Raw genomic sequence first — 19884 nt, forward strand, 5'->3', positions numbered from 1 at the left:
TTTTATGGGAATTAGCCCACCGGGCACAGGTCAAGCGACCCAACGGGGCCTGGGGGGAAAGAACAGAATGAAATTTAAAATAAAGAAGAAAAAGGTTATACAGTACAGAGTTAATCTACACCACGAAGATGCCGGAAAACCAGCTTTTTAAAGTGAGACAGATTGTATAAGTATGGAAACACAGAAGAAGGCAGAGCATTCCACAGTTTGGCTGTTTGAGGAAAGAAGGAGGTACTATAAAGGGTTATTCTCGTGTGACCGACATCCACAGAGAAACGGTGGGCACCGCAGGCAAGACGTGTGTTACGAGCCCACGGCCTTGCCGGCGGTACACAGGATGCCAAATCCACTGAACATTGCCTGTTAAAGTACCTGTAAAAGAGAGAGAGTGAAGCAACGTTGCGATGAAGAGAAAGAGAAGAGAGATTGTCGACTAAAGGAGGAAAGTTAATAAGACGAAATGCCTTTGATTCCACCCTATCTAATAGTTGGACAGAAGAAGATCCAACCCAGATATGAGAGCAGGACTCCAAGTTAGGACGAATGAATCCCTTATATACTTGGAGCAACTGCTCAGGAGTGAAGTAGCTACGGCATCTGTACAGCATTCCCAACTTTGCAATCTATGTCATCCCAGTTTTAATCTGCCTAAATATTCAGAATAATTATAAGGGTTGATTTAGAGGAAGAGTCCGGTTGTTCATATTGTATATTCCAATGGTTTGATCCCATGCACAATCTGCCATTACACTCTCTTGATGGTTTGAAAAGTCCAAGCCATAAACAAATTCAGTATGACTCTCCATTACTTCTAAGCATGGAGAAGGTACTGAGTGGTCCCAAAGTCTGAAATGTACAAGATTAGTGTAAATGCTATCATGTGAAAAACATTTTGGCTCACAATATATGCAGCAAATAGCTTCTTATATACATATAAGTACAGTACAGGTAAACCTCGATAAATGATGTCTCGTTCAGCGATATTCCACTTTTATGATGGTCATGAATTAAGACAATCTCGCTATGTACAATAAAAAAAATTTGCTTAAGCAATTTTTTATTTATTTTCATTTTATTTATTTTATTTTTTTGCAAACTATGGGTTGTATGTACTCAAATTAATTGCTGTCTTGCAAGGATTCCAGCAATGCAAATTATTATTTTTTTCATCAAGCCACTGACATTTTATAAGGAATCAATATTTAACCGTATGCACCACCATAGGGAGCCGATGCATGCCCAGTGCTTGCCAACAGTGCATAACAGAGAAGTGACCGATCGCCCAAGCAGCTAAGGAGCCGATCAGTGGTGAAGAGGATAAAAGAAAAAGATAGGTAATGCATCTCTGGCTGTCAGCTGCAGTAATATCTACCCCTGCGCTGCCAAGTAGCCAACCCGTGCACTACAGTCCTGAGCTTGGTTCTTTGCCAGCCGCATCTCCCCACCATCATGTAGCTCCACAATTATCGTTCAGCATCGTTGGCTGTATGTACAATCAAAGACAAAAGTCGTGTCGCGGTTTTGTCCGAAGATTAAATATAACTCGTGAAATATTATGAGAGCCCCTACCACAAGGCAGAGCGCGCCAAAAGTTTAGCCCTTCGGCATATGTTTTCACCAAATTTCACGACATGACTGTTGTCTTTCATTGTACTGTACATTGTACTTATCCATTCTTTTTTCTTCTTTTTTTAATAGTAAGAGGACAGCACTGACATTTAGATTGAACTGTGTTATGGTGAGTGAAGTGATTTTTTTTTTTTTTGTGACTAAAGTGCTTTGTCTTTGCTGTTGTGAAATGATGTGAGCAGTATCAGCTGCTATCATTGTTTTTACATTATCATCATTCACTCTGTTTTTGTGATAATTGCTTTTGCTCTTTTTCTGTGACTATGAAGTAAGCAGAGTAACATTGAAAATGTCTGGGAAGGTCAAGACAACCACATCTCTGAGGTGAAGCTTAACATTGTGAAGCAACATGAGACTCCCCACAGGCTGTGTGGGAGTCAGAGTGACGTTTCCACACCACCTACAAGAGTCTCCTTAGCCTCGAAAAGGACATGTGATGATGACCAAGCTTATTCTTCATGATGTGGTGAGTGTTGTTTAATTGTTTTCTATTGAATTTATAAGTCGGGATATTTTTGTCGGTAATACATGTATGTTTGGGGATTTGGCTGAGAATGCATCCCATTGAACTTCAAGTTATAATGCTCCCTATCTACAATTTTTTTTTTTTTTTAAGGGGAATAGCCCACCTGGCATAGGTCATCAACCCACAACAGGGCCTTGGGGGCGAAAAGATAAGAGTAAAAAGAAATTAAAAATAAAAAAGAAAAAGATTATATTAATCTATACACCACAAAGATGCTGGAAAACCATCTTTTTGAAGTGAGACAGATCATATAAGTGTAGAAACACAGAAGAAGGCACAGCATTCCACAATTTGGCTGTACTATAATGGGTTATTCTAGTGTGACCGACATCCATAAAGAAACGGTGGGCACCGCAGGCAAGACGAGTGTTATGAGCCCACGGCCTTGCCGGCGGTACACAGGATGCCAAATCCATCGAACATTGCCCATTAAAGTATCTGTAAAAGAGAGAGTGAAGCAACATTGCGGCAAAGAGAGATTATCAACTAAAGGAAGAGAGCTAATAAGGCAAAATGCCTTTGATTCCACCCTATCTAACAGTTGGACAGAAGAAGAGCCACCCCAGATATGAGAGCAGTAGTCCAAGTCAGGATGAATGAATGATTTATAAACTTGAAGCAACTGCTCAAGAATGAAGTAGCTACAGCATCTGTACAGCATTCCCAGCTTTTGGGAGGCAGCTTTAACGTTGGTTTTTCAGGAATCTAACTTCATCGTGTATTGAGGTTCACTTGTATAAATAAGACCATGTTATATCACAGCAATGTGTCCTGATAAGTCCTTTAGTATAAATGACTGTATATATTCTTAGACCGAATATCTGTGGCAATCTAGACAGTGAAATCTATATGGAAATTGAGATAGTGGTTCATGGCTGATACCATACTCAAAAGTAATTGTAGGTCAAATATATCATCACTATGGTACCAGACCTGTTAATGTTGCTGTAATGTTTTACATACCATGCATGATCAGTGGTAAGTATGGTGGACATCACCTTAGAGTCCAGATTCTCAAACGTTTGGCCAAATAATATTCCATGTAAATTAGGACCACAAAGATGCAAATATAGAATTTTTAAAAATGAGAGAATACCTCGCAAACATAAAGCACTCATGACCAATTTATACTGAAATATAATTTAATCAAGTCTATAAGTACACTATACCTTGTTGTGAAATCATAAGATACAGATGCCAACTGAGTCTCATTGAAAGGAGAAAACTTCACTCTACGCACTGGATATCCATGCCCCTGAAATAATAATTGGAATTAATACAAACTAATTAGCTATGTACTGTACTACAGTAATCTACCAATTAGGTGGAATCCCCAGTCCCCGGAACTGTCCAATAGCCGGAATTGAAATAGGCCTGGAATTTTTCTCAATTCCGGGTCTGCAAACAAATGTTCTGGGAGTTCCGAGAAATTGCATCATACTCCGCTGCATCACCATGTGCCAGCCACATGGGTGGGAAAACCACTTGGGATAACTTGGCTCATGTGCTACAATTGTCAAATACTGTACAGGTACTGTCTTGTAACTGCTCTGCCTCTAAGCCTAGCATCATCACACAATTAGTTCATAGTCCATTGCTGTTTTTGTGTAAATTTGCATTCTGCAGTACCTGTACTTAAAAAGCTCCAGGAAACACTGCACAGGAGAGATGAAATGGAAATTCACAAAATCTGGAGTCACCCATCCTATACTGTAGTCTGGTTTAACAAAGGTTTACTGCCCTCAAAATGACCTTCTAATTAATAAACAGAAATACTTACAGTAAGAACAAAAACAGGATGTCTGGGTTGTCTCAGATCCCAACCAAGGATTCGGGCATCTGTGCCTGCCGTGGCAATAATATTTTGGTTGTACTTGCACCAATCACAGCTGAGAGCTTCTCCATCTACAGCGTGTATTGTCATTGATGGTCCAGATTCCTTAGTTGTATTCCACATTCTTAATGTTCCATCACCTAAAAATATTCAGGAATTAATATTTGGTTATGAAATGATAGATTTCGGCACAAAGAAATCCTTTTTGGGCAGGGGATTAATTAAGTGAGTTATGAAAAACTACCATGAAGCACCTAGAGACAGAGCCTGCCATCACACAGGGAACCTAAAGTGCTCTGGAGAAGGCAGAAGATGTAACAAACTTCTTACCCAGTCAAATCCAGACTATCTCAAGGGTCAGTATGCCTTCAGGTTAAAACAAAAAAATTGACTCACGGGGTTAACTACAGTTGAGAACCCCTTAATTACATGGACCAAGACTCAATCCTTCTCAGTTCCTTGTCACTTTAATTCCCTGCTCCTTTGGAAAGGGAGCAAATCCATGGGATTTTGTTTAAATTTATGGTCCAGAGGTGACCTGGATGATCTAAACCAGCTAAAAGAATGGTTTAAGGTCCTAAATGCATCCCAGATTAGAAATGCATGTCCCCATTAAGGTAAAGACAATATTGTACAGTATTTGTAATTCTCGTCTCACATTTATATACCAGCTTACCATCCCAGATTAGAAAGCATTTCCTCATTAACATAAAGACTAAAAAGTACAGTGTATTTTGATTTATCATTTCATCACTTATCGCTTATTAGACATTCAGGAAGTTGGTCTATTCTTTGTTACTTTGTTATGACCTTTATTGTGCATGTTAGTACAAAAGAAGACCAGAGTACACAGAGAAAACCTGCATTGTTTGGTAGTGTCACACTAGATAATACCCTTCTCACATCTGTTCAGGGATGGGGGATTGAACCCAGGACACTTAGTGAGAGATGCACATGTTACCCCAATACAGTACAGTAAAGTCTCGAATAACGACGGTAATGTGTCTTCCAATATTGCAGTGTAAGGTGAATCATCGTATTGCGAATCATTAATTACCATTAAAATAAAGCAATAATAATGAGATGTGTTCCCAAGTGTGACCTTTTCATATCTTTTGTGTGGCTTTTTACCCTCTTTTCCCCCCCAAAACAATACAATTAATGAAAATTGCAAACTATATTCTTTAAATAATGTTTCTGAATGCACCTTATACAATATAAATGAATAATAATATGGTCACACAAGAGGAGAAGGGACGCCATTGTTTTCATTTGTGTTTACAGCCGGGAGTCCGGGACGATAGTTCGACACGAGAAAATTAAGAAAATAAGACCCTGGTTGTAGCTGTACTAAAATTACCGGGTAATGTAAAAAAATTAATATACCCGTATATGTTTTAAGTAACATTATTTAATGTTAATAAATGGAACAATAGAAGTAGCTAACCACTAATGATAAAGAAAAAAAAATAGAGATGGATTAGGAACGCCAACATATATGTTTGCATTTAAGGATACCGCCTCATTTATCTTTTCAAGAATATGTACAAAAGATTCATTATTGTTTATTACTGAATATGTATTTGATTGAATTAATCTTTATACACACAAAATGAACAATACAATTCATTAATAATACATAGAATATTAAAACACACAAGAGGATAAGAGACGGCATTGTTGTCAGTGTTTACACTCATAATGTCAGTTTTCCACCTGAAACTGAAGAAAATAAAACCCTGGTTTTTGTTGCAGTAAAATTAATGTAAAAAATATGTACGTTTTAATTAATGTTATATGATGTACAGTAGAAGTAACCGCTGATATTAAAGAAAAACGTGAGACTGATAGTGGAACGCCAATATATATGTGCGCACTCAAGGAAACATAGTCATTTATCTTAAGAATATGTACAAAAGATTCATTATTGTTTATTACTGAATATGTATTTAATTGAATTAATGTTTATATATGTGAATGAACAATGCAATTCATTAATAATACGTAGAATATTAAAATACAAACGAGGAGACAAGACGGCATTGTTTTCGTTAGTGAAGATGGTTCTGCATAAGAAACTGAAGAAAATAAAACCCTGGTTGTAGCTGTAGTGAACTTAATTTTAAAAAATTGAATACCTGTGTATGTATGTATGTTTTAAGTAATGTTATTTAATGTTAATAAATAGAACACTAGAAGTAGCTAACCACTAATGGTAAATAAATAAAGCGATATGATTGGGAACGCCAATGTATGAACAGTAAGTGCGTACATGTGAAAACATATCGTCATTTCTCTACATATGAATATGAAAGCAACACTTATATACCGTTCATATATGTTTTAAATAATATTTACGAATGTAAAACAAAATTTTTACTCATTAATGGTGGTAAAGTCTAAAACATAAGGACAGCCAATGATTATTGTGCAAGTTTTTACTCAGATGACGAAGTCATCAGGTTCAACTCTGGCTGAAGCCGTAGCTTTTCATAAAGCTGTTGCTGAAACTGTTACTGAACCTGAAGTTGGTGTTGAAGCTGCTTATGATGCTGAAGTTGATGGTTTAGGCCTTCGAATAATAAAGCTGTCAAAAGAACCTTGCACAGCTGCTTTCTTTTCTCACTATGTATACATCTTTATGTAGAGGTCATTTGCATTTATTTAAATTTTAATGCTTTGTTGTGTTAATGGATCCACTTCATAAATTATGTTCATTGCTTGCTCCATATAATATCCACAGACCTCTCACCTTTTTCATATCATTTTAACACATTTAGTTTCTCGGCTAAGCTTATACACTTTCTATTAGCTTTTGAAACAACACTACCATCACTTGCTCTCTGGCTCATGTTGAATAGGGATGCAAAAATGCTGTAAGAAACCTGAGAAAGTTTTTCTCCTGTTCCTGTTCAGATGCATGAAAACAAATGGATGGCCAAGCTCCGACTGTTGTTTACTGGCAATGCGCATTACCACTCATTAGCCAGGCAGTTTCTTTGAGCAAGACACTCTTCATTTTTTACAGTACAGTGGTCCCTCGGTTAACAAACGCCTCGGTTAACGAATTACCTTCCATAAGAATCTTCAATTTGGTTAACGAAAAAAATTTTATTAACGAAATCCTTACGAAAATCACATTTTGTTTTGAACATCAGCTGATAAGTTGAGGAGGTACTCAGCCAATTCAGTGATCTTTTCTATGTTTACATTCAAACTAATCACTATCTTATAAGAATTCCAGCAATGTAAATTAAATTCACCCCAGTCACTTCTATTAAATTTTATAAGCAAAAAACAAAACTCAATCTAAAAGAAAAAAATAAATTTACAATTAAATACTTCACACCACAGGCACCAACTGTCAAACATGTCACTGTCACCCACCCCTCCCTCCCTACCCCCCCACCCCCCCACCTTCCTGAGAAACATTTGGGTAAAAAGACTAGGTTTATAGGTTTAAAAATAAATAATACCTCAGACTAAAGTTAGGATAATATAATTTGCATTGCTGAAATCCTTGCAAGACAGGGAATATTTTGAATATAAACTTCATATATTTTGCACAAAAGATAAAATTTTTGCTCTCCCTAATAAAATTCTTAAATTAGATGTAAAATTTGTATGTCTAATGCAAATTATAGCTTGTTTATATTCAGATTAATCACTATCTTATAAGAATTCCAGCAATGTAAATTATATTCTGGCTTTATTTTGTAGGTATGCTATAACGAACGGATCCTATAATGAACGGTTTTACCTATAAAATTGAGAATGCTATAACGAACGCAACTCCTACAACGAACGGTTTTACCTATAAAATTGAGAATGCTATAACGAACGCAACTCCTACAACGATCGCGGATAAATACGGGACTATTTAGTCTGGCGCATGAATATTACTTTTACTTTTTTTACTTTTATCCTCTTCGCCACTGATCGGCTTGTTAGCCGCTTGGGCGATCGGTCACGTCTCTTTTCCTTTATATTCTTCACCAAAAGGTCGGCTCGCTAGCCGCCCGGGCGATCGGTCACGTCTCTGTCACGCACTGTTGGCAAATACTGGGCATGCACCGGCTCCTGAATGTACCTGAACCCGCTCCAGTGTTGGTCAAGTCTTCTCTTGAAAGAGCTCACACTCGGTGCCGTCACAACACTCTCTGGTAGATTGTTCCAAGAGTTTACAACCCTCACTCCGAAAAAGTTTGCTCTCACGGTTTTCTGGACTTGCGGCTTCTTCAATCTTGAGCTTGTGACCCCTTGTTGTACAGCGGCTCACAACAAGAGCGTCAGGCGCCATCTTTGTCTCATTGTGTAGCCAGTGCACCACTGTTATTGTTGAAATTTCGTCTTTTGATGTGGAAATTCGTGTTATTTGTATAACTATTTTGTTATATAAGTATATAATTGTAACAATGAATCGTCCAAAGCGAGTGAGAAACCTAATAACCCTTGAAACTAAGAAAAAAATCATAAAGAAACGTGAGAATGGAACAAGCATTGCGAAACTTAGTGATGAATATGGGCTGGCTAAATCGACTACGTATATGTACGATTTTGAAGAATAAAGAGGAGTTAAAAACTGTGCAAGTGGCTAAGAAAATTTACTCTTAGTGTGGATAAAGGAGAAAGAAATGGCAGGTGATAGCATTAGTGAAGCTATAATTTGTGAGAAGGCCAAACAATTGTTTGAGGACCTTAAAGCCAAGACTCCCAGTGGAAGTGATAGTGATGTGCCAGTGTTTAGGGGTACCTGCATGCTGAACAACACTAAGGTAAGATAAAGTACCGTATTTTTTACATTTTCCACAGAAAATTTTCAGTGTTAAGTGGTTGTATTTGGGGGCCTGGGACAGATTAATCCTATAACGAACGAGGTTCTAGAACCAATTAGATTCGTTATAGCATACCCCACTGTATATACTTTTCTGTGAGCTGGAACCAATTACCCAATATTCCATTGAAACAATGGTCTCGGTTCGGTTAACGAATGGAACGAATTGTGTTGTTAACTGAGGGACCACTGTAATTTATTTATTTTTTTATTTTTTTATTTTTTTTTTTTTTTATAATACATATTGGGATTTAGTTATTATTTATATGAAAATATAATTTTATTGCATTTTTATTACTGGTATATTTGGGTTGTAAATACGAATGAAATGAGGACTTAATTGAATTGGGTCCTAAATTAACTTGGGTCTTAAATATGAAAAGTTCTTGGTCGAACCGTTGTTATCGGAGGCTTTACTGTACCACAGATTCTAGATTGTGGAGCTCTTCACGGTCTTAAATCCTCCTAGCCTCAAAGAAATTCCAAAATCTAGAGAGGGATGGAAGACATAAGTCCAGATCACTTCAAGATGTCAAGCACTACAATACTAGAGGATCACAGTTTAAAGCTCACCAAGTTGTCGTGCACAACAAATACAGAGATACCTTAACACTGCTTTCTTTATTGTTGTTTGGTTTTAATGTTCTCTCTCATCAGAATTTTTTTATTAAAAAATAAAATTTCAAGTGGTTCAAAACTCCTATGCAAGAACAAACAACAATTATCAGTAGTCTTCTTTTCTCTAAACTGTGTGCTCAGCCAATAAGCACCTTAATTTACTATTTTTTAACCTCATGCCTTGGTAATTCTATTTTCTTTATTTGACTATAATTTTGAGGGCACAATTGACCCATATCTGGGAATAGGCCTGCAAGTAATAGAGTTGGTAATGTGACCTTACAGTCAAGGAAAAACATTAGTTTGAAAGTGAAAATGCAGGTTATAGCATATGGAAGCCAGTGCACTGTCTTACACTGCTCTAACTGAATGCATGGTAAAAACAAAACTGTAACTTACTGTATTGTTAGAGTAGCTAGAGACTGTAGGCATTTTGTTACAACAAGAAATCACACGTTAAATTATATTTGATGGCGTGAAAATACGTCGGTAAACCTACAGGCTTAATGTGGTGGGCACTACCCATTGATCACAGAATTAACAGTTAAATGTTTAAATCAGATAGATGCAATCTCAATATCATACCAAAGAGGAAAAAAGACCAATCTACTGATCCTTTCCATTCCTATGCTTTGATTGCTCATACAATAACAAATAATTTTTGTATACGGTATACTATCCCTATACTGTACAGTATTTCCAGTTGACTAAAATCCTTCTGTAAAATTTAATAGATAGTGCCCCTTCCTTAACCATTAAGAACAGTCAATACTTATATCACATGATGCACGGTAACTCAAGGAGCTGTGGATATAGACACTAGAAGAAGGAATAAATAAAGAGAATCTTGACTGGGAAACATTTTGATTAAAGATGTGTGATTTTTAATGAGTACCTGTACTGTATTATACTGTACAGTATACTCATACATCACAACCTCCATGAATATGACTCCAAGTTATCTAAAAATAATTAAAAGCCATTATTTATTTTAAGAGTGGCCATTAGCAAATCTAAGAGCAATTCAGACTAAGATGTGTTCTGTACATGACAAGAGTACTACCTGTAATTAATTACTATACAGTACCTGAAACCGAGGCAACACAGCCAGAAAGATGGGGCGACCAGGCACACTGGTACACATTTGCTTCATGGCCTGTCATCGTCACTATTGACTTTCTTCTATTTGGATCCCACTGAAAATTAAAATTACACTTACTAGGATTCAATATATTAAGATATAAAGTAAAATATCTTAAGTTATCAATGTTAACTTTCAGCAGGAGAATGTTTTTCTATTTACATATCTCCCCTACCTTAACTCTACCTACTCTAATGGTTGTAAGTCACACTTATAAACTTACCACAATGACAACCTCCTCAGTAAATAAGTTACCTACTATACTGTACTAGTATTCAAAAGAAAATTATCATTATCAATTACATTACTGTGGACCCTAGACATTTGCTGGGGTTTGGTTCTTCAAATCCCCAATAAAAGCAAAAAACTTAATTTATTGGGAAAAAGGATTTACTGGTAGGTTCCTGGTACTGAATGACTGAACAGAAATTATTTGAACAATGACAACAACAAACACTGTACTGTAAATAATAACAATCTATAGAAAATAATGTATTTTTTACTCATATTCGATGATGATAATGATTTGAGGTGTTTTGTGTGACAGTGACAAGTGTGCAAAATTTATGTTTCAGAAAGTGTGCATCAGAGTTCAAAAAACCTAAATAGCCATCTAGTATGATATACAAAACAATAATATTTTCACCTTTTCCATAGTTCTACAGGTTTCTGTCCCTTAAAAGATTAGCCTTACACACTAGGCTGCAAATTACTACAGTACAGTATTTGGAAAACTCTTTATGAATGAAAAAATGCAATTTATGACAATATATTGCATGATTAGCACCACTTTAACATGCATAATACAGACTGAGTGGGAAAGTGGTCAAATCTGGCCAGAAACTCAATGTTCATGCTGACCCAGATGCAAATGACATTATTATTTTTCCTAGCTGTAATCATCATTAAATTATTAATTTTTTACATTATTAGCTAAAACTACATACAGACTGGCACTAAATGGTTTTCTCAAATGGTGTACATTATGCTAAATTATTTTTGTGAATAGAAAATCTTTAAAAATTCAGATTCATATTTCAGGATATTTTTCATATTTTACACAGTGATTCCCAATTTTTTTCACTCCATTACCCTCTTGAGGAACCTCAGAAATCCCTGTGGACCCCCTAATTTTTCCCCAAAACCACTAAAAATTATAGTGAAAAATAAACAATTCATACCAGCAGATGAACAGAACATATATTTATCATGTCATCCCTTATGAAAGCCAAAAGCATAGCTATAACCATTACCACAGTGATGATGTGATAATAACATTTGAAGTCATCCAGTGAGTGATTTCAAAGCCAAATTGTAAAGAGAGAAGGCAAATTCTACCTTTTTCAAGTCAAAATTAATAATAAAACCTTACTTACTTCAGAAATCCCAGGTTTTATTTGAAATTGACCTACTTTTCATAACCAGCTATGGACCCCAGTTTGGGAACCAGTGTTCTACAGGCACAGTACAGTACATGTATAAAGGAATAAAAGGCTAAGGGATTTTATTCACATTTCACAGGTATAGCTATGTCAGATATCTTTATGCACGTGGGGTTATGTTCCGGGGACTCCACATAAAGTAAAATACCGTATAGTCAGAGACACTCATAAAAATCCCATAAATCGACCCCAAAAATACGATTTGAAAAACTGTACAGGACTATACTGTACTTAAATGCACACTAAATACTAAAAAAATTATCTCTTGTGCAAAATATATGATGTCTATTTTCAAAATACTTGCTGTTTTGCAAGGATTCCAGCAATGCAATTTATATTTTGCTAACTTTAGACTGTGCCATTTTATATCAAGCTTAGTCACTTTTATTAGCCTCCAGAACCTAACCGTATTTCCCCATTGATTACATGTAATTAAATATTGCGATTTAGTATATAGCGAACATCCTTGGACCTTATCTCGCGATATATCCCGACCTTACTGTAGTATACTTCCAAAAATTAAATGTAAATGCTGAATTAAAGTGCATGGCACCACTTAATATATTTGATTTGGGAATTGACATCACCACAGATGACATGCCATTAGGCATCTACATAGATTATACATAAAGAAAACACTAACACTTGAATAACAATAATCCATTAGTATAGAGAGGAATGGTATGGTATAGGCCTATATTGCCAACGTCTGAAAAAAATGCACAACATGAGTAGTAAAGCCAAGTATTTACAGCTGGCTGAACATTGGGAAAATGTTTACACCAAGTTTGGGACTGGTTCCTGACTGAGAGGTTTGAGTCTAGAAAATTGGTTCCCAGGGTTCATACCAGTTTACCTAGTGGCTCATTGGCTTTTGAAGCAATCACTGGGTTGAATCTGAGTTTATTTCATAAATCCTGGTTTTAATAAGTGTGTGGATGTTTATACAGTAATCTACACTAATCTGACAGAAGAGATCCTGCCTGCCTCTGGAATGCAGATCCCCCCTTGGATAAGACATGTTATGGCAGATGGGGCATTCTATGGGAGTCTTGCAGGTTGCTTGTTGAATGACCCACAGGGCATAAAAAATACCAGAAACTTACCAGCTTAAGTGTTGTGTCCCATGACGCAGAGATGAAGAGCTGGTGGTCTCGTGTCTGACTCCAGTCTAAGCTGTAAGCTTCTTTCAAATGCTCCTGGTACACCATCAGAGGAGCCTGTCAACAACACATCATACATCACAAAAAGTAGGGTAGAACAACTACGAGATCCTGTTTATGAAATTAAACACCGGGGCATCGTAAGTCAGACAATTTCTAGATATGGCTAAGACTTAACTTGTTTTGTTTTTAAAAAAATCTTCTCAACTCAGGCCCTAAACAAATACTGTTCTGTAAAAGATCTGCATCACAAGTAACAACAAGTTCAACAATTTATCAAGTTAACTTAATTTAGATGTGGATACATTTCATAGAATAACCAGGCTCATGAAAATAATGGCTGTTGTACACTTCTTAGTTATCCTTCAAAGAATAATTTTCTATTCCAATTTTGTTTCACGTTTCCATAATATAGTCTTGTATAAACATATTTACATACATGTAGTATAGTATTTCATATATTTGTGCAAACAAGGTTCATAAGAACCCACACCATGGTAATGTGCATCCCAGAGTATTAGCAAGTCATGTAATGAACTCTGAGAACCCCCTTAAAACCATGTTCTGCAGGAATATTGACAAAATATCCCAAATGGAAATTGACATGTGAGTCCTATATTCGAAAAGGATGATCACCACTACAAGATTAATTACAGGCCAGTATGTAAATTACTAGTGAGTACATTATTTTTATTATACACTGCAATGATGGGTCACCTAAAAAAGAACAGCCTCATGAAGGAAAGCCAGTATGGGTTTATGCCTAAGTGCTCCTGTTTGACAACTGCTAGATGTGCAGTTACCCCCTTTCGGTCCAAGATTAGGTGGCCTTTTATTTGAGTGCACCTCCCCCAGGATCAATCCCTGTAGAACATGGTCATTACCCTCATCCAGCTAATGATTACCTAATTTAATATGAGGGACTCTCTGTATTATTACTGTTTTGTCACAAACCTGTGGCTTAGTTATATCCCAAAAGTGTAGGCTGCCATCTCCTGATGCTGTTACAATGTTGTGAGGATTTTGCTCACTCCAAGTCAAGTCAAACAAGGCATCTTTCCAGTCAAAGCAACACAACACACTATCACCAGGAAGACCAAGGTCTGCAGTGATTAACTTCCCTCCACCTAAAATAAGACAATTTCATGCATGCCACCTACTAATTAGATAAATTTCCATGCATACAGATCAGCCAAGAAGTCAACCAAGTGTATCTTCTAGATGCCATAGTTAGAATATCACATGTACTGTAGTTAGAAGTATGGAAAACTATATGATTGTGAAATTTTATTAGAAATGATGGTGGGACATGAGCTAAAAACTATGCAATAGTTTTGAAAAGAAAACAACTGAAGCACAGAAAAAATTTGATGGGAAGCAATACCTGTATTTACATTAAGGTGGAACAGAGATTACAGTGGTGTGACCCACTTATAATATATAGGTACTGTACCATAGTATATACAACAAATCATTACCATGACAGTGTACGAGTGATATTGAACTTGTGATCCTGTTACTTTAAATTAATATAGTTATCACTGGACTGTCTCATAATTACTATATCATTTTCTTTAACCCCCAAAACCTTTTGTGTTATTGCATAAATAAATACAGCCACACATGGTCAATTTTGGCATAATTTACACCAAAAGTTTATTGTGGTTCTTGTCATATGTTGATCAAACTTTCTAAGTTTGGTACAAATCTGCAAACCCTTTCTCAAGTTATTAACTAGGAAACATACACAGACAGACAGGACTGAAAACAATACCCTGGTGCTCAGTTGCCTGCAGGGTAATAATGGTCTGTAAAAAATGGATGGTGAGTAAAGTAGAGGTAGCTGAGATACTGTACATTTCTTTTGGTTGGATTAAAGCTACATACTATAAGGTTGTTATGGTATACTCTATTAAAATAATTCACAAATTCACTTTGATGAATCTACTAAAATCAGTTCCTTTACTTTTAAATAAGACACTCACCTGACAGTCCAAAATTTTGTCCTGTTGCAGCAGCAATAAGATTTGGATCAAATGGGGAAAATTTGACACTGTAACCGTGGTGGTTTGGTGTGCGGAGAAAACGAACACGTCCCTTCGACATCTTCAGCCCCTGAAACCACTTACAGGGCGAAATTAGTATGTTTTACAATAAGCCTGTAATAATTGAAGGTTATCTAGAATATTTATTACAGAAAAACTCTAATAAATGATGCACTTTACCAAAAAAATAACGAACTTAAATACATTTAATCTTCATCAAATATCTAGCTTAGTTTGTGCTCACCCTATGATGGTAACAACTAGTGTTGGAGCCGCTCGCCTCAGCCCTGCCTTGGGTAACACATGTTGCCGAGTCTGGTGTTTCATATGCAAAACAAGTCCTCCCCACTACCACACAACACCATACTACTCCTTGTCTCTGTAACTCCACTAACTAGATACTTTATACTGTATACATGGCATGATAATGACTTACAACTTAACATAATATTTGTTTAAGGGTTATCCTACTCATTACTGCTTGCGTTAACATTTGTATTGAATCTTTTCATTTCCACTATGAATGCAGTATTTACTAGGCATACAGTATTTAAGAGTGATTATATTAGTTGAGCTGAATTCCATTGTTATTTTATTTAATTTTTATGTGATCTTCGACTAATTTCAACAACTTACAGATGGGTACAGTACCAGCGCTTTCCATCTGGACAGGTGAGATGAAAATACTTCATCTTTCCTGCATTGACAGGCACTTCAGAAATAGGCAGCAGATGTTCTTTGATTCACACAATGTCCATCAAATGGGCTGGTATGATGTCATTAATTACTATGTAACATCAGAGACGGCCGTCAAAACAGGCTAGTGTGAATCGGGCTTTAAAAGACACACTTAAGACTGACAAATTCTGACATATTTCAGACAAGTATTTTCTAACATACCTTGTACAGTATATGGCCTTTGTCACACCCAAAATTATTCATCACTGAACACTGTCAAGAAAATGGACTACCTGTAGTATGGAAATACGCTATAGTATATCATTTAAAACAGTATTTTTTTAATGTACAGTATAATTTATTTCCTTTACACCCAATGTTTAAGCACATTTTTTCTTTGTTTGTACTTACCCTCGTCTGAACTGTGTACTGTAGTACAGTGAGTTCTGCTATAACGCGTGTTTTGATAACGCGAATTTGCTCTAACGCGATTTATGAATTAGGAACGATATTTGTATAACGCGAACGCTTGTTTGCTATAACGCGATTTTTGCTTACTATTTCTCCAATTTTGTGGTATATTAACTGTGAATATAGTAAAGAAGAATATCAACAAGAAGCGTTCTGGTGATAGAATTCCCGGTGATGATCGTAAAAGAAAGGATATAACACTTGAAGAGAAGCTCGTTTTTATCAACCTCAAAATCACCCTTCTCCCCCATCAAGTAAAGTGTTACATTTACTGTATGATTTCATTATTAGATATGAATGTAACATTTATTTAGACTGTGGTATCCTTTGTGTTAGGCTAACTACTAAATTTTTTCGATTTTGAGTAATCTGCACCTAACCCTATTTTCTCCATAAGCCCTGTCATTTCTATTACGCGATTTTCTATAACACGATATTTTACAAGAACACAATTATCGCGTTATAGCAGAACTACCTGTACTGGTATATAAAATGCTCAAAGCCAAAACTTTTTTATTATTTCATAAAATTGAAAAACCAGAGTACTGTACAAAGATACAGAATCGATTATTGTAGCAACCCATGCCTTTTTTCAGACACAAAAGTAAGTAATTACTGTACTACACTAAAGTGCCTTTCTGAGCAAATCAGTTGACATCAATAATCAAAATCATCATAAACAGTAACTACCAGTATGGAGAGTTCCTTTCCTTTGGGTAAAATGAGGTTAAGTAGTTCAGGAGTGACAAGGCAACTGAGCTTACCACCTATCTTCAACTAGTTTTGTATTAACAATAACTTATGACTAATGTCAAGAAATTACTATTTTCGTAATTTTGTTTTTCTATTATTTTTCTCTATAAATAATGGATATTTATTTATTTTTTTTATTTTCTAATACAAACACTTATACCATACAAACATTTGCCAGCAACTTCTAGTTTCAATATATACCTGTACATCATTAACCTGTACTGTACTGTGTTCACCAGTTATGGAAAAAGTCATCCTGTCAGATCCAGAAAAATTACCATTATTGTATTTTTAGGGGGGGGGGGGGCTTAAATGTTGTATTTTATTGTCAAAAGACCAAAAACTTGCATAATTCTGCATCCTCGGCTTTAAAGTTCCTGCTACACATTGTTATGTATGCACATGTCTGGGATTTTCCCTGGACCTTTTATGCAAGCAAACCAAATATGAAAGAACTTTAATTTTTCTCTTCTCTGCATTTATAAATAGTTTATTTCTTTCCTCTCATTACTAACACACTCATGAAAAACTATGTAATAATTCAAATATAATAAGGTATTACTAATTTATTTTGTCATGACAAATGTTTGTTAATTTTATATCAAGTAAAAAAGATCACGGGACAGAAGCAACACGCCTTGACTGAACATAACAATGCTATAATTTAGTTTTCTTTCAAGAATTGGATTTTATGTTGTTGTTTTTTACCTACTTATATAAATTGTATTTATTTCTATTGATATAACTTCTCAAGTAAATATAGCAGAAATTATTTATGTAAACACTTAAAACGAAATGACAATGGCAACACCTCCAGCCATGCACAATATGATATTTTTTGTAAATTACATACGAAAGATATGTCATAATGCAAAGACACTTGAATAGAAGTTTGTTACCACGTCTAAGCTATTATATAGTGTGGCAGAGGCCATGCAACTGGGTTAGGTCTAACCCGTACAAACGCAGTCTACATGTAAGCGTAGAAATACTAGAAATGCACACATTTATATATAGTGTCAGAAATTTGCTTTAAGAAAAGTCATATCTATAACTGACTCAAATGAATTACCATATAATTATTAGAAATATACTTATGCTCTTTTTTAATAACAGTGAATGTCTCTGGTTATTATATTGAACAATATGAAAATTAGTGTTTGTAGCAGTATGCATCATGCAATTTTTGGTTGCAACTTTCTTATAATTTCTGAATGATGTTCTAATTTTGATGTGGGCCAAATAATCCCTGGACAACCTTAGAACTACTTCAACTACCCCGACCTGTCAGGGCTTCACACGGCTCTGTCCTTCAAACCCTCCTCCTCCACCCCCAGAGGCACCCGGCTGTAAGCTGTCACGGGAGATTTGTAAATAAAGCAGTACAGTATTTTAAAATGGTGATGACGCTCCAGTGAAGATGCCGTCCTGCCATTTGATAATGGTGGTGACACATTAAGGGTTAATTCGCAATAACGTAACCAGCCAAATCCTAACTTAACTGATATACAATCTTTTATTTAGATTAGAAAAGGTAGGTTAGGTATGTTTAGGTAAGTTTGTTTAATTTTTTTGTGGTGGGTAGACATGTTGGCAGATGAGAGAAACATCTAATGGAAGGATTCATATGCTAACAACACTTGAAGTATAAAAATTGTTGGATAAACATTGTAGATGGACATCGATTACTTATAATGAAAAATTATGAGATATATAAAATACCAAATAAAATTAAAAATCCTCTACCTAATTTCCGGTTTTCTCGGCATGAGGGAAATATTTTCTTTAGTACAAAACTAGTTGAAAATAGGAGTTATGTGCAAAATAAAGATAAATATTAGCCTATGCAAAACTTGATACAACCAATCTCTGTGCATAACTTGATACAGCCTGTCTCTATGCACAATTCACTACATTTTATCACCCTACAAAACTCTCAACAGTCAACCACAATATGAACAAAATGTTTGTCCATCCTAGGAAAACAAAATGATGGACCCAGACCGTATAACATTGTTCTTGGAATCGCTGATTGTTGTTCTTTGTCATCTCAACTGTTCTACAACTAGCGGATGCAGAAACTGTATTAAGCAAGTCTGGTGAAACCCGGCAGAAAACATTGCCTTAACCCCTTACCAACGCTGAAGAATAATATCAACGTAACTATTATGATGCAAAATTTTATCTTTCCCTTATAAGTCTTAGCTTTGGCTTATGTAATTTTATGATTGTTACTTATGCAATTTTATGGAAATTACGTGAACAAAATAAAAATTTGTAAGTACTATTATAATTAATTCAATATTTATACGGTGAATAATGAAGTTGAATAAACAGTATAACGAATAACTAAATAAAGATTGTATAAGCCAAAGTCAAAAGCCCGAACTTATTTCCCCCGATGTAAACAACACTGGAATATATATACCGGGACAAAACATGGGGGGGTCGGCGAAGTGGCCAGTAATCCCCAAAACAAGTTTATGGGGAGGATTAATTTTTCAGTTTTTGAATATACAGTTACGTTCTTTTAACTTATCCTTGAGTTTGTTATTCTACTTTAACAAAATATGATAATATAACAATCATGATATTATTTTCTAAGTTTGGACAACAAATAGCAGTATTCTGTTTGTATAACTGTCACTGCACATTACAAAAATGCTGTAATGTATTGTTCCCGGTACTGTACTTACCACCATTATAAATTGTACTGAAAACAATATTTCTTGCAACTTGTTGAGTTTAAT

At 35.6% G+C, this 19884-nt stretch overlaps 1 protein-coding gene across 7 annotated transcripts; it reads right to left on the reverse strand.

Annotated features, from left to right (window-relative positions):
- Positions 1-516: 516 nt before the first annotated feature.
- LOC121863767 (peroxisomal targeting signal 2 receptor-like) lies at positions 517-19373 on the reverse strand. 7 transcript variants are annotated; one of them, XM_042362547.1, is made up of 8 exons: positions 19271-19373; positions 15173-15311; positions 14142-14314; positions 13131-13244; positions 10529-10637; positions 3936-4129; positions 3325-3410; positions 517-846 (listed from the first exon to the last, which is right to left on the reverse strand). In XM_042362547.1, exons 2-8 carry the CDS (start codon positions 15291-15293, stop codon positions 666-668), a joined length of 978 nt encoding a protein of 325 aa, XP_042218481.1. In that variant the 5' UTR covers positions 15294-15311; positions 19271-19373; the 3' UTR covers positions 517-665. The 7 variants fall into 7 exon arrangements, with proteins under 7 accessions (XP_042218481.1, XP_042218484.1, XP_042218480.1 ...); XM_042362550.1 differs by having other exon boundaries at positions 15173-15302; positions 19271-19372; XM_042362546.1 differs by having other exon boundaries at positions 15173-15346; positions 19271-19288.
- Positions 19374-19884: the final 511 nt, after the last annotated feature.

The sequence above is a fragment of the Homarus americanus genome, unplaced genomic scaffold, assembly GCF_018991925.1.
Source record: "Homarus americanus isolate GMGI-L3 unplaced genomic scaffold, GMGI_Hamer_2.0 scaffold48354, whole genome shotgun sequence".
Taxonomy (NCBI): Eukaryota; Metazoa; Arthropoda; class Malacostraca; order Decapoda; family Nephropidae; genus Homarus; species Homarus americanus.